This window comes from Salmo trutta, chromosome 4, assembly GCF_901001165.1.
Source record: "Salmo trutta chromosome 4, fSalTru1.1, whole genome shotgun sequence".
In the NCBI taxonomy this organism is placed as follows: domain Eukaryota; kingdom Metazoa; phylum Chordata; class Actinopteri; order Salmoniformes; family Salmonidae; genus Salmo; species Salmo trutta.
In genome coordinates this window covers 60718436-60730708 of record NC_042960.1, presented here as the reverse complement: position 1 = coordinate 60730708, position 12273 = coordinate 60718436, and the positions used below count along the sequence as shown (strand labels likewise).

General features: G+C 42.4%; 1 protein-coding gene across 7 annotated transcripts in view; it reads left to right on the top strand.

The window, feature by feature from the left end:
- Nucleotides 1-597: 597 nt before the first annotated feature.
- The window catches only part of LOC115192763 (GRAM domain-containing protein 4), a 55491-nt gene continuing 43815 nt past the window's right edge, over nt 598-12273 (top strand). For 3 of the 7 annotated variants that reach the window (XM_029751585.1, XM_029751588.1, XM_029751586.1), the window contains exons 1-2: nt 600-907; nt 10428-10653. In XM_029751585.1, coding sequence (XP_029607445.1) covers nt 879-907; nt 10428-10653 — 255 coding nt within the window. In that variant the 5' untranslated portion in view covers nt 600-878. Of the gene's footprint in view, nt 908-10427; nt 10654-12273 lie in introns of all 7 variants that reach the window. The other 4 variants (XM_029751584.1, XM_029751583.1, XM_029751592.1 and 1 more) reach the window with 4 other exon arrangements.

Sequence of the window (12273 nt, the reverse complement as noted above, 5' to 3'; positions counted from 1 at the left end):
CAATGTAGAAAATAAAGAAAAACCCTTGAATGAGTAGGTGTTCTAAAACTTTTGATAGGTAGTGTACATAACATAGTATAACATAGTGGGGTCCTCCTATAGCCTTTTTCAGACTCCACCATACCCCCAGTGACCTTCACTATACTCCCATTGACCCTTCACATCAATGTAGCCTTCCTGCAGAAGCCCTCTTCCTCCTGAGCAAAAGACCCATGACACCCAACAGACAGGAGATCACCCCCTGGGTATGAGACCCTAAAAGGCACACATTGCAGCCTCCATCCTTCTCACCCATTGGCCTTACACCATTGGAAATGAAAACATGATATGCTCTAGCACTCTCAATGTTAATGGAAAAACTATTCTATCATGTCAATAGATCACAACTTTTTGGGGTGAAAGTTTCAGTATGTCTCTCTATAGGCCATACCTATAACACTCTGCCTACGTACGTTTATTTATAACTGTGTCACGTTTTAATTTTAGGATATTTCTTTGTGTAGCTAGTTGCTGTTGAAAATAAACTCTGTACTGTGAAAACATTAATTGGCGGCCCCTTTAAGAGTGTAGTCGCTGACATTGACGAAATTTCCTGGTAGCTTGAACGCCCCACTCACTGTAAGGCGACAACATAAATTTTAAACAGCGTATTGTTGTCGAATGTGTTCATGAAACTCGTAGAACGCAGCGGGACGTCATCGCCCCCCCCCCCACCTTTTTTTTTGTGTGTGGACCTCTTGTATTGTTTGCCATAAGATAATTTTATTTATGGAGTTCAATGTAAATACTTGGGCGTGAGCGGGGCGGACCAACGGAGGGTTTCTTTGAAACAAGGTGGCAGGTGGGAAAAGGCGACCTACGGAGTAACGACAGCGTTAATGAAACTTTGTTACCGATTTCGTTATGGGTAAGAAACTTTTTGACCGCTTCTTATTTATTCAACCCGATAGTTCTAAGTGCAACAGGCGTAGTCGTGTCGTGCAATTCATTTGGGTTAATTGCACGACGTTGGTTAAACTTGATATCACGCTCTCATTCTGCACTCATAAGCTATGTCAACGTGTCTTCCCCTGACTGCACTTGAAGTTTTTGATACAATTATAATATACATATGTTATTTCTTATCAATATGTAGTATTGTCTCTTAATTTTGTGTTAGCCATCAGTACGACTAAAATTGGATAATTTTGTGTCAGCTTTACAATAGTTATACAATGTAACAAAGTTCTTCATGATTATCTGGTGAGGTGCAACATTGTTAGCGTGACATGATAGCCTACACGTGTTGTATAAAACCTCACCCAAACGTCTTGCACCGGAACATTCAGATTCTGAGGTGGGCTGGGCATCCTGGGATATCCCAGCTGTCAATAATCCTACCCCCCTCCATTAATACCATAACACAGTCCATATTACTGTAATCTTATATTAACCCCCTGATGTCTATTTCTCAAGAACAGAAAATATATTGGGAATTCCATGGCATTACTGAACTGCCCAAACAATTGGAGTGATGGGCATTCACTAGGGTTGTATTCAATGCATCTTGCAATGGAAACCATTTACAAGGGTTGGGCGGTATCCAGATGATTTTCATACTGTTCCTGTACCATACTGGGGTATATGGTATTACCGGCAGTGCACACAAGGGGCGCTATATCTTTCCAAATGTATTGTATGTTTTTTTAAATATATGCTAAAAAAGTAAGAGCAAGTTCCCATAGCGGACACTAGGTAAACGCTAACAAGCGCACAAACTAAATGCAAGAACAGCCAGTCCAGCTCAAAGTTATACAACTATCTCAAAAGGCTGCTTGCACTTGATGCAGGAGAAGATAGATTTTCTCCCCTGTAACCAAGAAGCTTGATCTTGCAAGCTAGCCACCTACAGTTAGCAAACCAAATATGTCGCTGGAGATGTATTTGGCACATCTTAGTTAATTTATAGTTATATATTTAGCAAGCAAACAGTGAATTAAGTGTAACTTGATCAACTCTCTTGTGCTGCTCAACAGTGATTAGTCACTTCATGATTGCTCCATGTGCTCTTTGTAAAAGAGCATGCAATGTGACTAGCTCTTGAATTTTTTGTTGTTGTAAAAAATAGAGGAAGAGAGGAAATGCACTTAAGTTCCGCCTCTGAAGAATGACGAAGGCTACTTCTATGTATTCACAAATTGGGTGTGGAAGTTTCCATGTGGAGTTGATAAACATCAACAAATAGGGCACTGACAGCTGTCAGTGTAGCTAGCTAGCATGCCAACCTTAAATAGATAGCTCGCTAATGTTGTGTTACTGTTTTTTTTAAACTATATTCAAAAGATTAGCCAGCTGGCTCTATGGCTGGTTCTGTAGCTGGGTTGGTCATAAGCATTGATTTAGGGAAAACATCACCACAGATGGATTTGACTTTGCCAACTATTGTCATCTTTAAATTTTAGTTTTCTTCCATAAATTGCGGCCTCAAATTCACAATAGAATAGTTAGAATAAGATGACGCTCTGGTAATATGGATAACTGTTGAAAGATACCTGATGTGTATTTATACATTGTAATGGACATGGTGCAACTTTTGGTAGGTAGGCTGCTAGCATGCTTCGGTACAACAAATCCAAGTCAGCCTGTGCTCATTGTTCTCATAGGGGAAGTGAAATGATAGGCTACAATGGCTTTGCTCATGATCTATACTTTTCTTGAATTCTGTTTTTTTGCGGGAGCCTTTTCATTATCTGGAAGACACTTGGGGGTTTATATCTAATGTTAAACCAATTAAAGCAGTGGAGAGTCTCGTGAAGCAAAACTTTGGTGGTCAAAACCATTCATCTTCGGGCGACGGGGTGAGCGGGTTTGCAAAATGCTATCATACCACGCAATTATACTATTTTATAAAATGGTCAGATATATATTACAGATTAGCTAAAATAAGTGAACATTTACAAATTATCCAATTGATTATGATAATTCTCTGGTATTTTAGTTTGCTCCATGGGTCAGTCGGCCAAGTGGACACAAAGCTGTTTGGCTCATCTCAGTCGTGAAAAGGAATAACTTTGCAGCTCTTTCTGATTGATAAACAATGCCATGCTGGTGGGTGGTAACGTTCAACTAAAACCCAGCCCTGAAATGAAACGTAGGCTGAAAAGAATGTGTCATATCATAGGAAAAGACATCTCCTGTGCTACATGCGCAACACGGACTCTGGATCATTGTTACTCTCTCTTCCGGGATGGCTACAAGTCCTTCCCTCACCCTCCGGCAAATCAGATCACGCCTTCATTCTGCTCCTCCCCACCTATATGCAGAATCTTAAACGGGAAGCTCCCGTGGTAAGAGCTGTTCAACGTTAGTCTGACCAATCGGAATCTATGCTTCAAGATTTAAAAAAATATTATTTATTTTTCACCCCTTTTTTCTCCCCAATTTCGTGGTATCCAATTGGTGGTAGTTACAGTCTTGTCTCATCGCTGCAACTCCCGTACGGACTCGGGAGAGGCGAAGGTCGAGAGCCATGCATCCTTCGAAACACAACCCAACCAAGCCACACTGCTCCTTGACACAATGCCCATCCAACCCGGAAGCCAGCCGCACCAATGTGTCGGAGGAAACACCGTACACCTGGTGACTGTGTCAGCGTGCACTGCGCCCGGGCCTGCCACAGGAGTCACTAGTGTGCAATGAGACAAGGATATCCCTGCCGGCCAAACCCTCCCTAACCTGGACGACGCTGGGCCAATTGTGCGCCACCCCATGGGCCTCCCGGTCGCGGCCGGCTGCGACAGAGCCTGGAGTCGAACCCAGAATCTCTAGTGGCCTTAGACCACTGCGCCACCCGAGAGGTCGCTTCAAGATTGTTTTGATCACGTGGACTGGAAAATGTTCTTGGTCGACTCTGAGAATAGTATTGACGTATACACTGACTCGGTGACTGGGTTCATCAGGAAGTGCATATAGAAAATGTTGTTCCCACGGTGACGATTAGACCTTATCCAAACCAAAGACATGGATAAATGGTAGCATTCGCACAAAACTGAAAGTGCGAAACACAGCATTTAACCATGGTAAGTTGACTGGGACCATGGATCTGTACCAGCTACAACCTCCATAAGGCAATCAGAGGCAAACCAACAGTACAAGGTAGGGCTGGGCTGTATTCCATATTTTACCATATACCGGTATTGATGCATGGACCAGTTTGGGTTTTTATTTTACCTTCTATAACGGTATTTGAATGTTTGGTTTGTTAAATGTGATACGCCGTCTAATGCCCATTTTTTTAAATTTACTCCGCTACTTGAGTAATCTCTCTCTCTCTCGCGATCTCATGATCTCTCTCTCGCGATCGATCTCTCTCGACCTAGTCCCACCCCGTCACTCAGGATTGCATTTGTTTCTTGACCGCATGGTCAATGCAGCACAAACAACAATGTTGTTTCCAATTTGATCTTAATATAATTACAATTTTAGTTTGTTTCTTACATCTGCAAACAGCTAGTTTGTATTTTCTTAGCAAATTAAGCTGAATCGTGTTAGCCACTAATGCTAATCGCTTGTTAGCTGGCTAGCTAATACAGCCTGATACCAGTGCTGGTGGAGGCCTAAATCAGCATGTTTTTGTGCAACAGTATCTTCTAAATCAAAGAGGAATAGGTGAAGCATGAATATGTTGGCTATGTGAATAAAGATTTAATGTAGCCAAAGATTATAGGGACCCCTAGGAAACAATGAACATCACTTTGGTTCCTACCCTGTCACAATAACTCGTCCATGGCATTTTCATTCGTTGTCATGTCAAACAACACTGTATTCAAAGTGCCCACTATTTATATTCTAACTATAGAATTCTATTTCCATGATTTCAAAAGTTCACCCAAGTGTTTTGGTCTAAATCGCAATTGCAACATTTGGTTAAAAACAAGGCCTAGTATTTTTGCCCATATTGTGGAAATAATCTCAAATGGAGTGCAGGAAATGCAGAAATTGCTGGAAATGTAGGAAATTATTTTAGGTTTTATTGAACAGTCCCGTGTGGCTCAGTTGGAAGAGCATGGTGTTTGCAACACCAGGGTTGTGGGTTCGATTCCCACGGGGGACCAGTACGGAGAGAAAAATGTATGAAATGTATGCATTCACTACTGTAAGTCGCTCTGGATAAGAGTGTCTGCTAAATTACTAAAATGTAAATGTAATGTAAAACAATCAGAATGGAGAAAGACCCATTGAAATAATTTAGAATATATTTGTTGCCACCCTAGGGTCACACTACTCATAAAGCAAATTTAGAACTTTTATACATTTTTTTATGATTTTTTAAAATTTTATTTAACCAGGTAGGCAAGTTGAGAACAAGTTCTCATTTACAATTGCGACCTGGCCAAGATAAGCATTAATAAAAAAACATACAATTCTGTCATTTGAAAAATTCCATGATATGATATTTTGGCCATAGAACACAGAAAGGGCATCAACACTGTCACATGACCACAATCACGGATTATAAAGGGAAAACCAGACATGTCGCAGACACAGACGCCTCGCTCCAAGCTCAAAGCTCATCAATAAGCTAAGGACCCTGGGACTAAACACCTCCCTCTGCAACTGGATCCTGGACTTCCTGATGGGCCGCCCCCAGGTGGTTAGGGTAGGTAACAACCCATCCACCACGCTGATCCTCAACATGGGCCCCTCAGGGGTGCGTGCTCAGTCCCCTCCTGTACTCCCCGTTCACTCATGACTGCACGGCCAGGCACGACTCCAACACCATCATTCAATTTGCCGATGACACAAGTGGTAGGCCTGATCACCGACAAGACAGCCTATAGGAAGGAGGTCGGAGACCGGGCCATGTGGTGCCAGGACAACATCTCCCTCAACGTGATGAAGACAAAGGAGATGATTGTGGACTTCAGGAAAAAGAGGACCGAGCACGCCTCCATTCTCATCTGCAGTGGAGCAGGTTGAGAGCTTCAAGTTCCTTGGTGTCCACATCATCAAGAAACTAACATGAGCCAAGCACCCCAAGGCAGTTGTGAAGAGGGCACGACAAAACCTATTCCCCTCAGGAGACTGAAAATATTTGGCATGGGTCCTCAGATCCACAAAAGGTTCTACAGCTGCACCATCGAGAGCATCCTGACTGGTTGCATCACTGCCTGGTATGGCAAGGCACTACAGAGGGTAGTGCGAACGGCCCAGTACATCGCGGGGGCCAAGCTTCCTGCCATCCAGGACCTCTTTACCAGGCGGTGTCAGAGGAAGGACCTAAAAATTGTCAAAGACCCCAGTTACCCCAGTCATAGACTGTTCTCTCTGCTGCCGCACGGCAAGCGGTACCGGAGCGCCAAGTCTAGGTCCAAGAGGCTTCTAAACAGCTTCTACCCCCAAGCCATAAGACTCCTGAACATTTAGTCAAATGGCTACCCAGACTATTTGCATTGCCCTTTTTTACACCACTGCTACTTTGTCATCTATGCATAGTCACTTTGTAAGCATTTCACTGTAAGTTCCACATACTGTTGTATTCGGCACATGTGACTAATTAAATGTTATTTGATTCAGGCGCAACAGTGCCTCTTCAACCTCAGGAGGCTGAAGAAATTCAACTTGGCCCCTAAGACTCTCACAAACTTCTACAGATGCACCATTGAGAGCATCCTGTCGGGCTGTATCACTGCCTGGCACAGCAATTGCACCGTCCGCAACGACAGGGCTCTCCAAGGGGTGGTGTGGTCAGCCTAACGCAATACCAGGGCACACAGCATTCCCTCCAGGACATATACAGCACCTGGTGTCACAGGAAAGCCAAGAAGATCATCGAGGACCTCAGCCACCCGATCCACGGCCTGTTCACCCAGCTACCATCTAGAAGGCAGTACAATCCAGGTGCATCAAAGCTGGGACAGAGAGACTGCGAAACAGCATTTATCTCAAGGCCATCAGACTGTTAAACAGTCAACACTAGCCGGCCACCGCCCAGTATCCTGCCCTGAACCTTAGTCCCTGTTCTAGCCAGCAACCATCCGGTACTCTACCCTGCACCTTCAGAGACTGCTGCCGTATGTACATATTCATTAAACACTGGTCACTTTAATAATGTTTACATACTGTTTCACCCACTTTATATGTATATACTGTATTCTAGTCATGGCTCATCCTATATCATTATTTATTTTTATGGATTGTGTGTATTGTTTTTATTTATTGCTGCACTGTTGGAGCTAGAAACACAAGCATTTCTCTGCACCTGTGATAACATCTGAGCCTCTGTGTATGTGACCAATAAACGTTGATTTGACTTGCACAAAGTGGGCTGTTTGGATTTGTCACTTCATATCATACTTTGACAAACATGAATAACTGACTTAAATTGTTGTGCAACAATTTTTGCAAACGTATTAAGTTAAAAACATACCTTATTTACATACATATTCAGACCCTTTGGTATGAGACTTGAAATTGAGCTCAGGTGCATCTTGTTTGCATTGATCATCCTTGAGATGTTTCTACAACTTGATTGGAGTCCACCTGTGGTAAACTCAATTGATTGGACATGATTTGGAAAGTCACACACCTGTTTTATATAAGGTCCCACAGTTGAAAATGCATGTCAGAGCAAAAACCAAGCCATGAGGCCCTTTCCTCCTCCTCAGTAACTTGCCATGACTGAATAGAAATATAGAGCAGGGTTCCCTGACTAGTGGGGTTATTTTATTTGTATAATGGAGAGATATGTTATTGTATACAAATGGAAGCATGGTTTGAAATGATTGTTTTAGCCCAATATTATTATGCTTCTTGCGGTCAATTTGCAGTCTAAAATATATTTGGTATGATGTTCTGACCATCCACTGACGAAATAATTGTCCCACTGCTGAATCTAGTCGATGATCCCTGGCGTAAAGGATTTAGGTTTTCTCTCTCATTGCTCTGTTTACTTTACACAGACAAACACCTTTCTGCTTATGATTTTGTCACAATCTGTAGGGATCAGCTTATGTCAAACCCCTTAACTCAGAAAAGATAAATGGTTAACCGGAGGAAATGGGTGCGTGACTTGCACAGGCCGATCTTGTCCAACACACTGATTGTGTCTGTTGATTGATGAGCCCTCCCCAGCACCCCACTCCTGTGGATTAATGGACAGGCTGCCACTATAAACCTCTGGTAGTATTATTCATTACCACATGAGGCCTGTCGTCCGTGAGCTGGATCTAGAATGAGACGGACTACCCTGGAGCTTTATACACTGGACACAATTATAAAGGCTACCTGTAAAGTTTTTCATGAACTGAAATATAAGATCCCAGAGATTTTCCATATGGACATAAAGCATATTTCTCTAAAATGTTGTACACAAATGAGTTTACTTCCCTGTTAGTCAGCATTTCTCCTTTACCAAGATAATCCATCCACCTGACAGGTGTGGCATATCAAGAAGCTGGTTTAAACAGCATGATCATTACACAGGTGCACAGGTGGAGACAACAGTTGGGGACAATAAAAGGCCATTCTAAAATGTGCAGTTTTGTCACACAACACAATGTCACAAATGTCTCAAATTTTTTGGGAGCGTGCAATTGGCAGGCTGACTGCAGGAATGCCCACCAGAGGTGTTGCCAGAGAATGTCATTTCTCTACCATAAGCCGCCTCCAATGTCGTTTTAGAGAACTTGACAGTACGTCCAACTGGCCTCAACAGCAGACCATGCGTATGATGTCTTGTGGGCGAGAGGTTTGCTGGTGTGAACGTTGTGAACAGATTGTCCCATGGTGGGGTTATGGTATGGACAGGCATAAGCTACGGACAACAAACACAATTGCATTTTATCGATGGCAATTTGAATGCACAGAGATACCATGACGAGCTGCTGAGGCCCATTGTCGTGCCACTCATCCGCCGCCATGACATGTTTCAGCATGATAATGCACGGCGCCATGTCACAAGGATCTGTGCACAATTCCTGGAAGCTGAAAATGTCCCAGTTCTTCCATGGCTGGCATTCTCACCAGACATGTAACCCATTAAGCATGTATTGGATGCTCTCGATCGAATGTGTACGTCAGCGTGTTTTAGTTCCCGCCAATATCCAGAAGTTCGCAAAGCCATTGAAGAAGAGTGGGACAACTTTCCAAGGGCCACAATCAACAGCTTGATCAACTCTATACGAAGGAGATGTCGCGCTGCATGAGGCAAATGGTGGTAACACCAGATACTGGCTGGTTTTCTGATCCACGCCTCTTCCTTTTTTTTAAAGATATCTGTGACCAACAGATGCATATCTGAATTCCCAGTCATGTGACATCCATAAATTAGGTCCTAATGAATTTATTTCAATTGACTGATTTCCTTATGATCTGTAACTCAGTTAAATCTTTGAAATTGTTGTATGTTTCATTTTATATTTTTGTTCAGTTTATTTTCAGAGCAGGCAACACATGTTTGATCCCAGGATGTGTTTTATACTATAGGTCAGTCTGGTAGCACTCCTGAGGGCGGGTTCTAATTCTGTACTTCTGATTGGCTTTCTTCTGTGCTCTGGGTGGAAATGCAGGATCTAAGATTTTAATTCCTCCTAAATTTAAACTTGGGATCTAATCTTATAAAGGGCAACTAATTTCACCCGTCTCATGATGAATGGTTGCCATGATGCGATGATGAAATCTGGCCGTGTACCACATCTCTTTCTCTCTTTTTCACTTTCTCTCTTTTCCACTCAGTCTTTCAGTCACTTCCCGATCTCGCTCTCTGGGCAGAGGCTAAAGGGTCCAGCTTTCTGTCTTACCTAGGTACAGTAAAGAGATCATGCAGTCCTAAAATGATTGCCCAACTCACCCGCACACCTTCTGTCACAAGCCCATTGGCCTCATACCACTCGGACCCTACTTTAGGAAGCTGGTGCAACATGTATAACCATCCAGTTAAGTTTTAGTGAAAGAATACTTTTTAGAATAGTGGATTCTAGATAACAAGGGGTCAAAGTTAAGAAGGTAGAATATAGACATTTGGCTATCATAATACTGAATGTTTATTGTATCTTAATTTCCTTTTAAGGCTGAAGTATTCAATGTTTCCATTGTCTAATCATAGGGATAAGTGATATGGGAGTTGTTCATTCTCCAATAAGTCTCATTACTGATATGAGTAGAGGGTTTTATTTCTCCCGTAGGAGATTGCAGAGAAATTATGTCATGCTGAATTGAATGACTATGTGTATGCAATTCATACCATCCTGCTGCCTGTAGTAGAATGCAATGTCATGTGGAGTGCACATCTTTGAGTTGGCATTTCAAATTGCTCATATAGAATTTTCAGATATTTTTATTGAAGACAATTGAACACTTTTATCTCATGGAGACGTACCCTGCTCAGTGAGTTGCCGGTACAGTATTTGATTGTAATCACCTGTCTTTCTTCCTTTTTGTCCCTGCAGGGATGCCATATGCCACGTTAAGATAAAGACCAAGACGACTGTGTTGAACATGCTAAAGCGATTGGACAAAATCCGGTTTCGGGGCCAACGGCCAGACGTGTTCCTGGATCTGGGTGAATCGCCCAGCACATCTGACACTGAATGTAGCGAAGAGATTCTGATGAAGCCTAAGCCCTTGCTTAAAATTAAAGACACGGAAGAACTGCAAGACTCTGTGAGTGCTCCTGTAAGTGAATATTGGTATTATAATATAACCATAGAAATTGTATCTCTTCAGACTCTTCACTTCCCCCAATTCTCTCAAACAAAATACGTCTTTGTTTTGCATTCCTAATCTAGTTTGACATCTTCCAGATCACTTCATGAAGTCCACTCACTCGCCATCTTGACGTGCCGCCGCCAGTTTCAGAGGAATTTTGGCCAAAATGTCTTCCTTTTGATGTTTATTCAAACCCCTTTTTGTTGATTTAGTCCACTCGAGGATTGAGAGAAAGCTGTCCAACCGCTGTCTGCGTCACTGCAGGCCTTAGTCAGACTAGAGCAGACCAGGGCCTAGCCGCAGCGTACTACTGGCCAACTCAACTTCGCTTAGTGCATGAGAATAACTATTTTTCAATTATCTTATTTAATTTGCCTGCATATTCTTGTGCATTCATGTTCTTATTTTTTTGAGCGAGGTTCATAACTTCTTGACGCTCTTTGAAGATGGAGAAATATCTTTCATTTCAAACTATGATTTCAAACAGATCAAAGTTATGAGTCATTTGATCACGTCATCACACACTGGGCCACCTTGTTTGCATCTTAATGAAATGCCCGAAGAAGTGTGATTAAAAAGAAATGCTCAAACGTGGCTCTGGTGTGAATTCTCAGATGGCCGATCTGATTACTGAAGTGCACATCGAGTCTATAAGAAAGGACTGTTGGAGAAGTTGGGCCTTTCATGACCTAGAAAGCCTCTGCAACGGAATTAGGGTTTAACACAGCCCCTGTAATGTCTAACCACTTAACAAACATGTCTTGGAAATGGGAAACTGGGTTTAGGCCAGTTCAGTACAGTGCCCCGTTTGTTTGGGATTTGTTGTCATGAAAACAGGAACAAGGTGGGTCTTCTCACGCTGGTATTTATTATAATCTTGTCTATCTTTTTATCAACTAGTCAGAACTGAAGTCAGATAGCCGTTCCAGATGTACAGTGGCTTGCGAAAGTATTCACCCCCTTGGCATTTTTCCTATTTTGTCGCCTTTTCAACCTGGAATTAATGTATTTTTGGGGGGTTTGTATCATTTGATTTACACAACATGCCTACCACTTTGAAGACGCAAAATATTTTGAATTGTGAAAAAAACAAGAAATAAGACAAAACAAAAGAACTTGAGCATGCATAACTATTCACCCCCCCAAAGTCAATACTTTGTAGAGCCACCTTTTGCAGCAATTACAACTGCAAGTCTCTTGGGGTATGTCTCTATAAGCTTGGCACATCTACCTACTGGGATTTTTGCCTATTCCTCAAGTCAAAACTGCTCCAACTCTTTCAAGTTGGATGGGTTCCGGTAGTGTACAGCAATCTTTAAGTCATACCACAGATTCTCAATTGGATTGAGGTCTAGGCTTTGACTAGGCCATTCCAAGACATTTTAAATGTTTCCCCTTAAACAACTCGAGTGTTGCTTAAGCAGTATGCTTAGGGTCATTGTCCTGCTGGAAGGTGAACCTCTGTCCCAGTCTCAAATCTCTGGAAGACTGAAACAGGTTTCCCTCAAGAATTTCCCTGTATTTAGCGCCATCCATCATTCCTTCAATTCTGAACAGTTTCCCAGTCCCTGCCAATGAAAAACATCC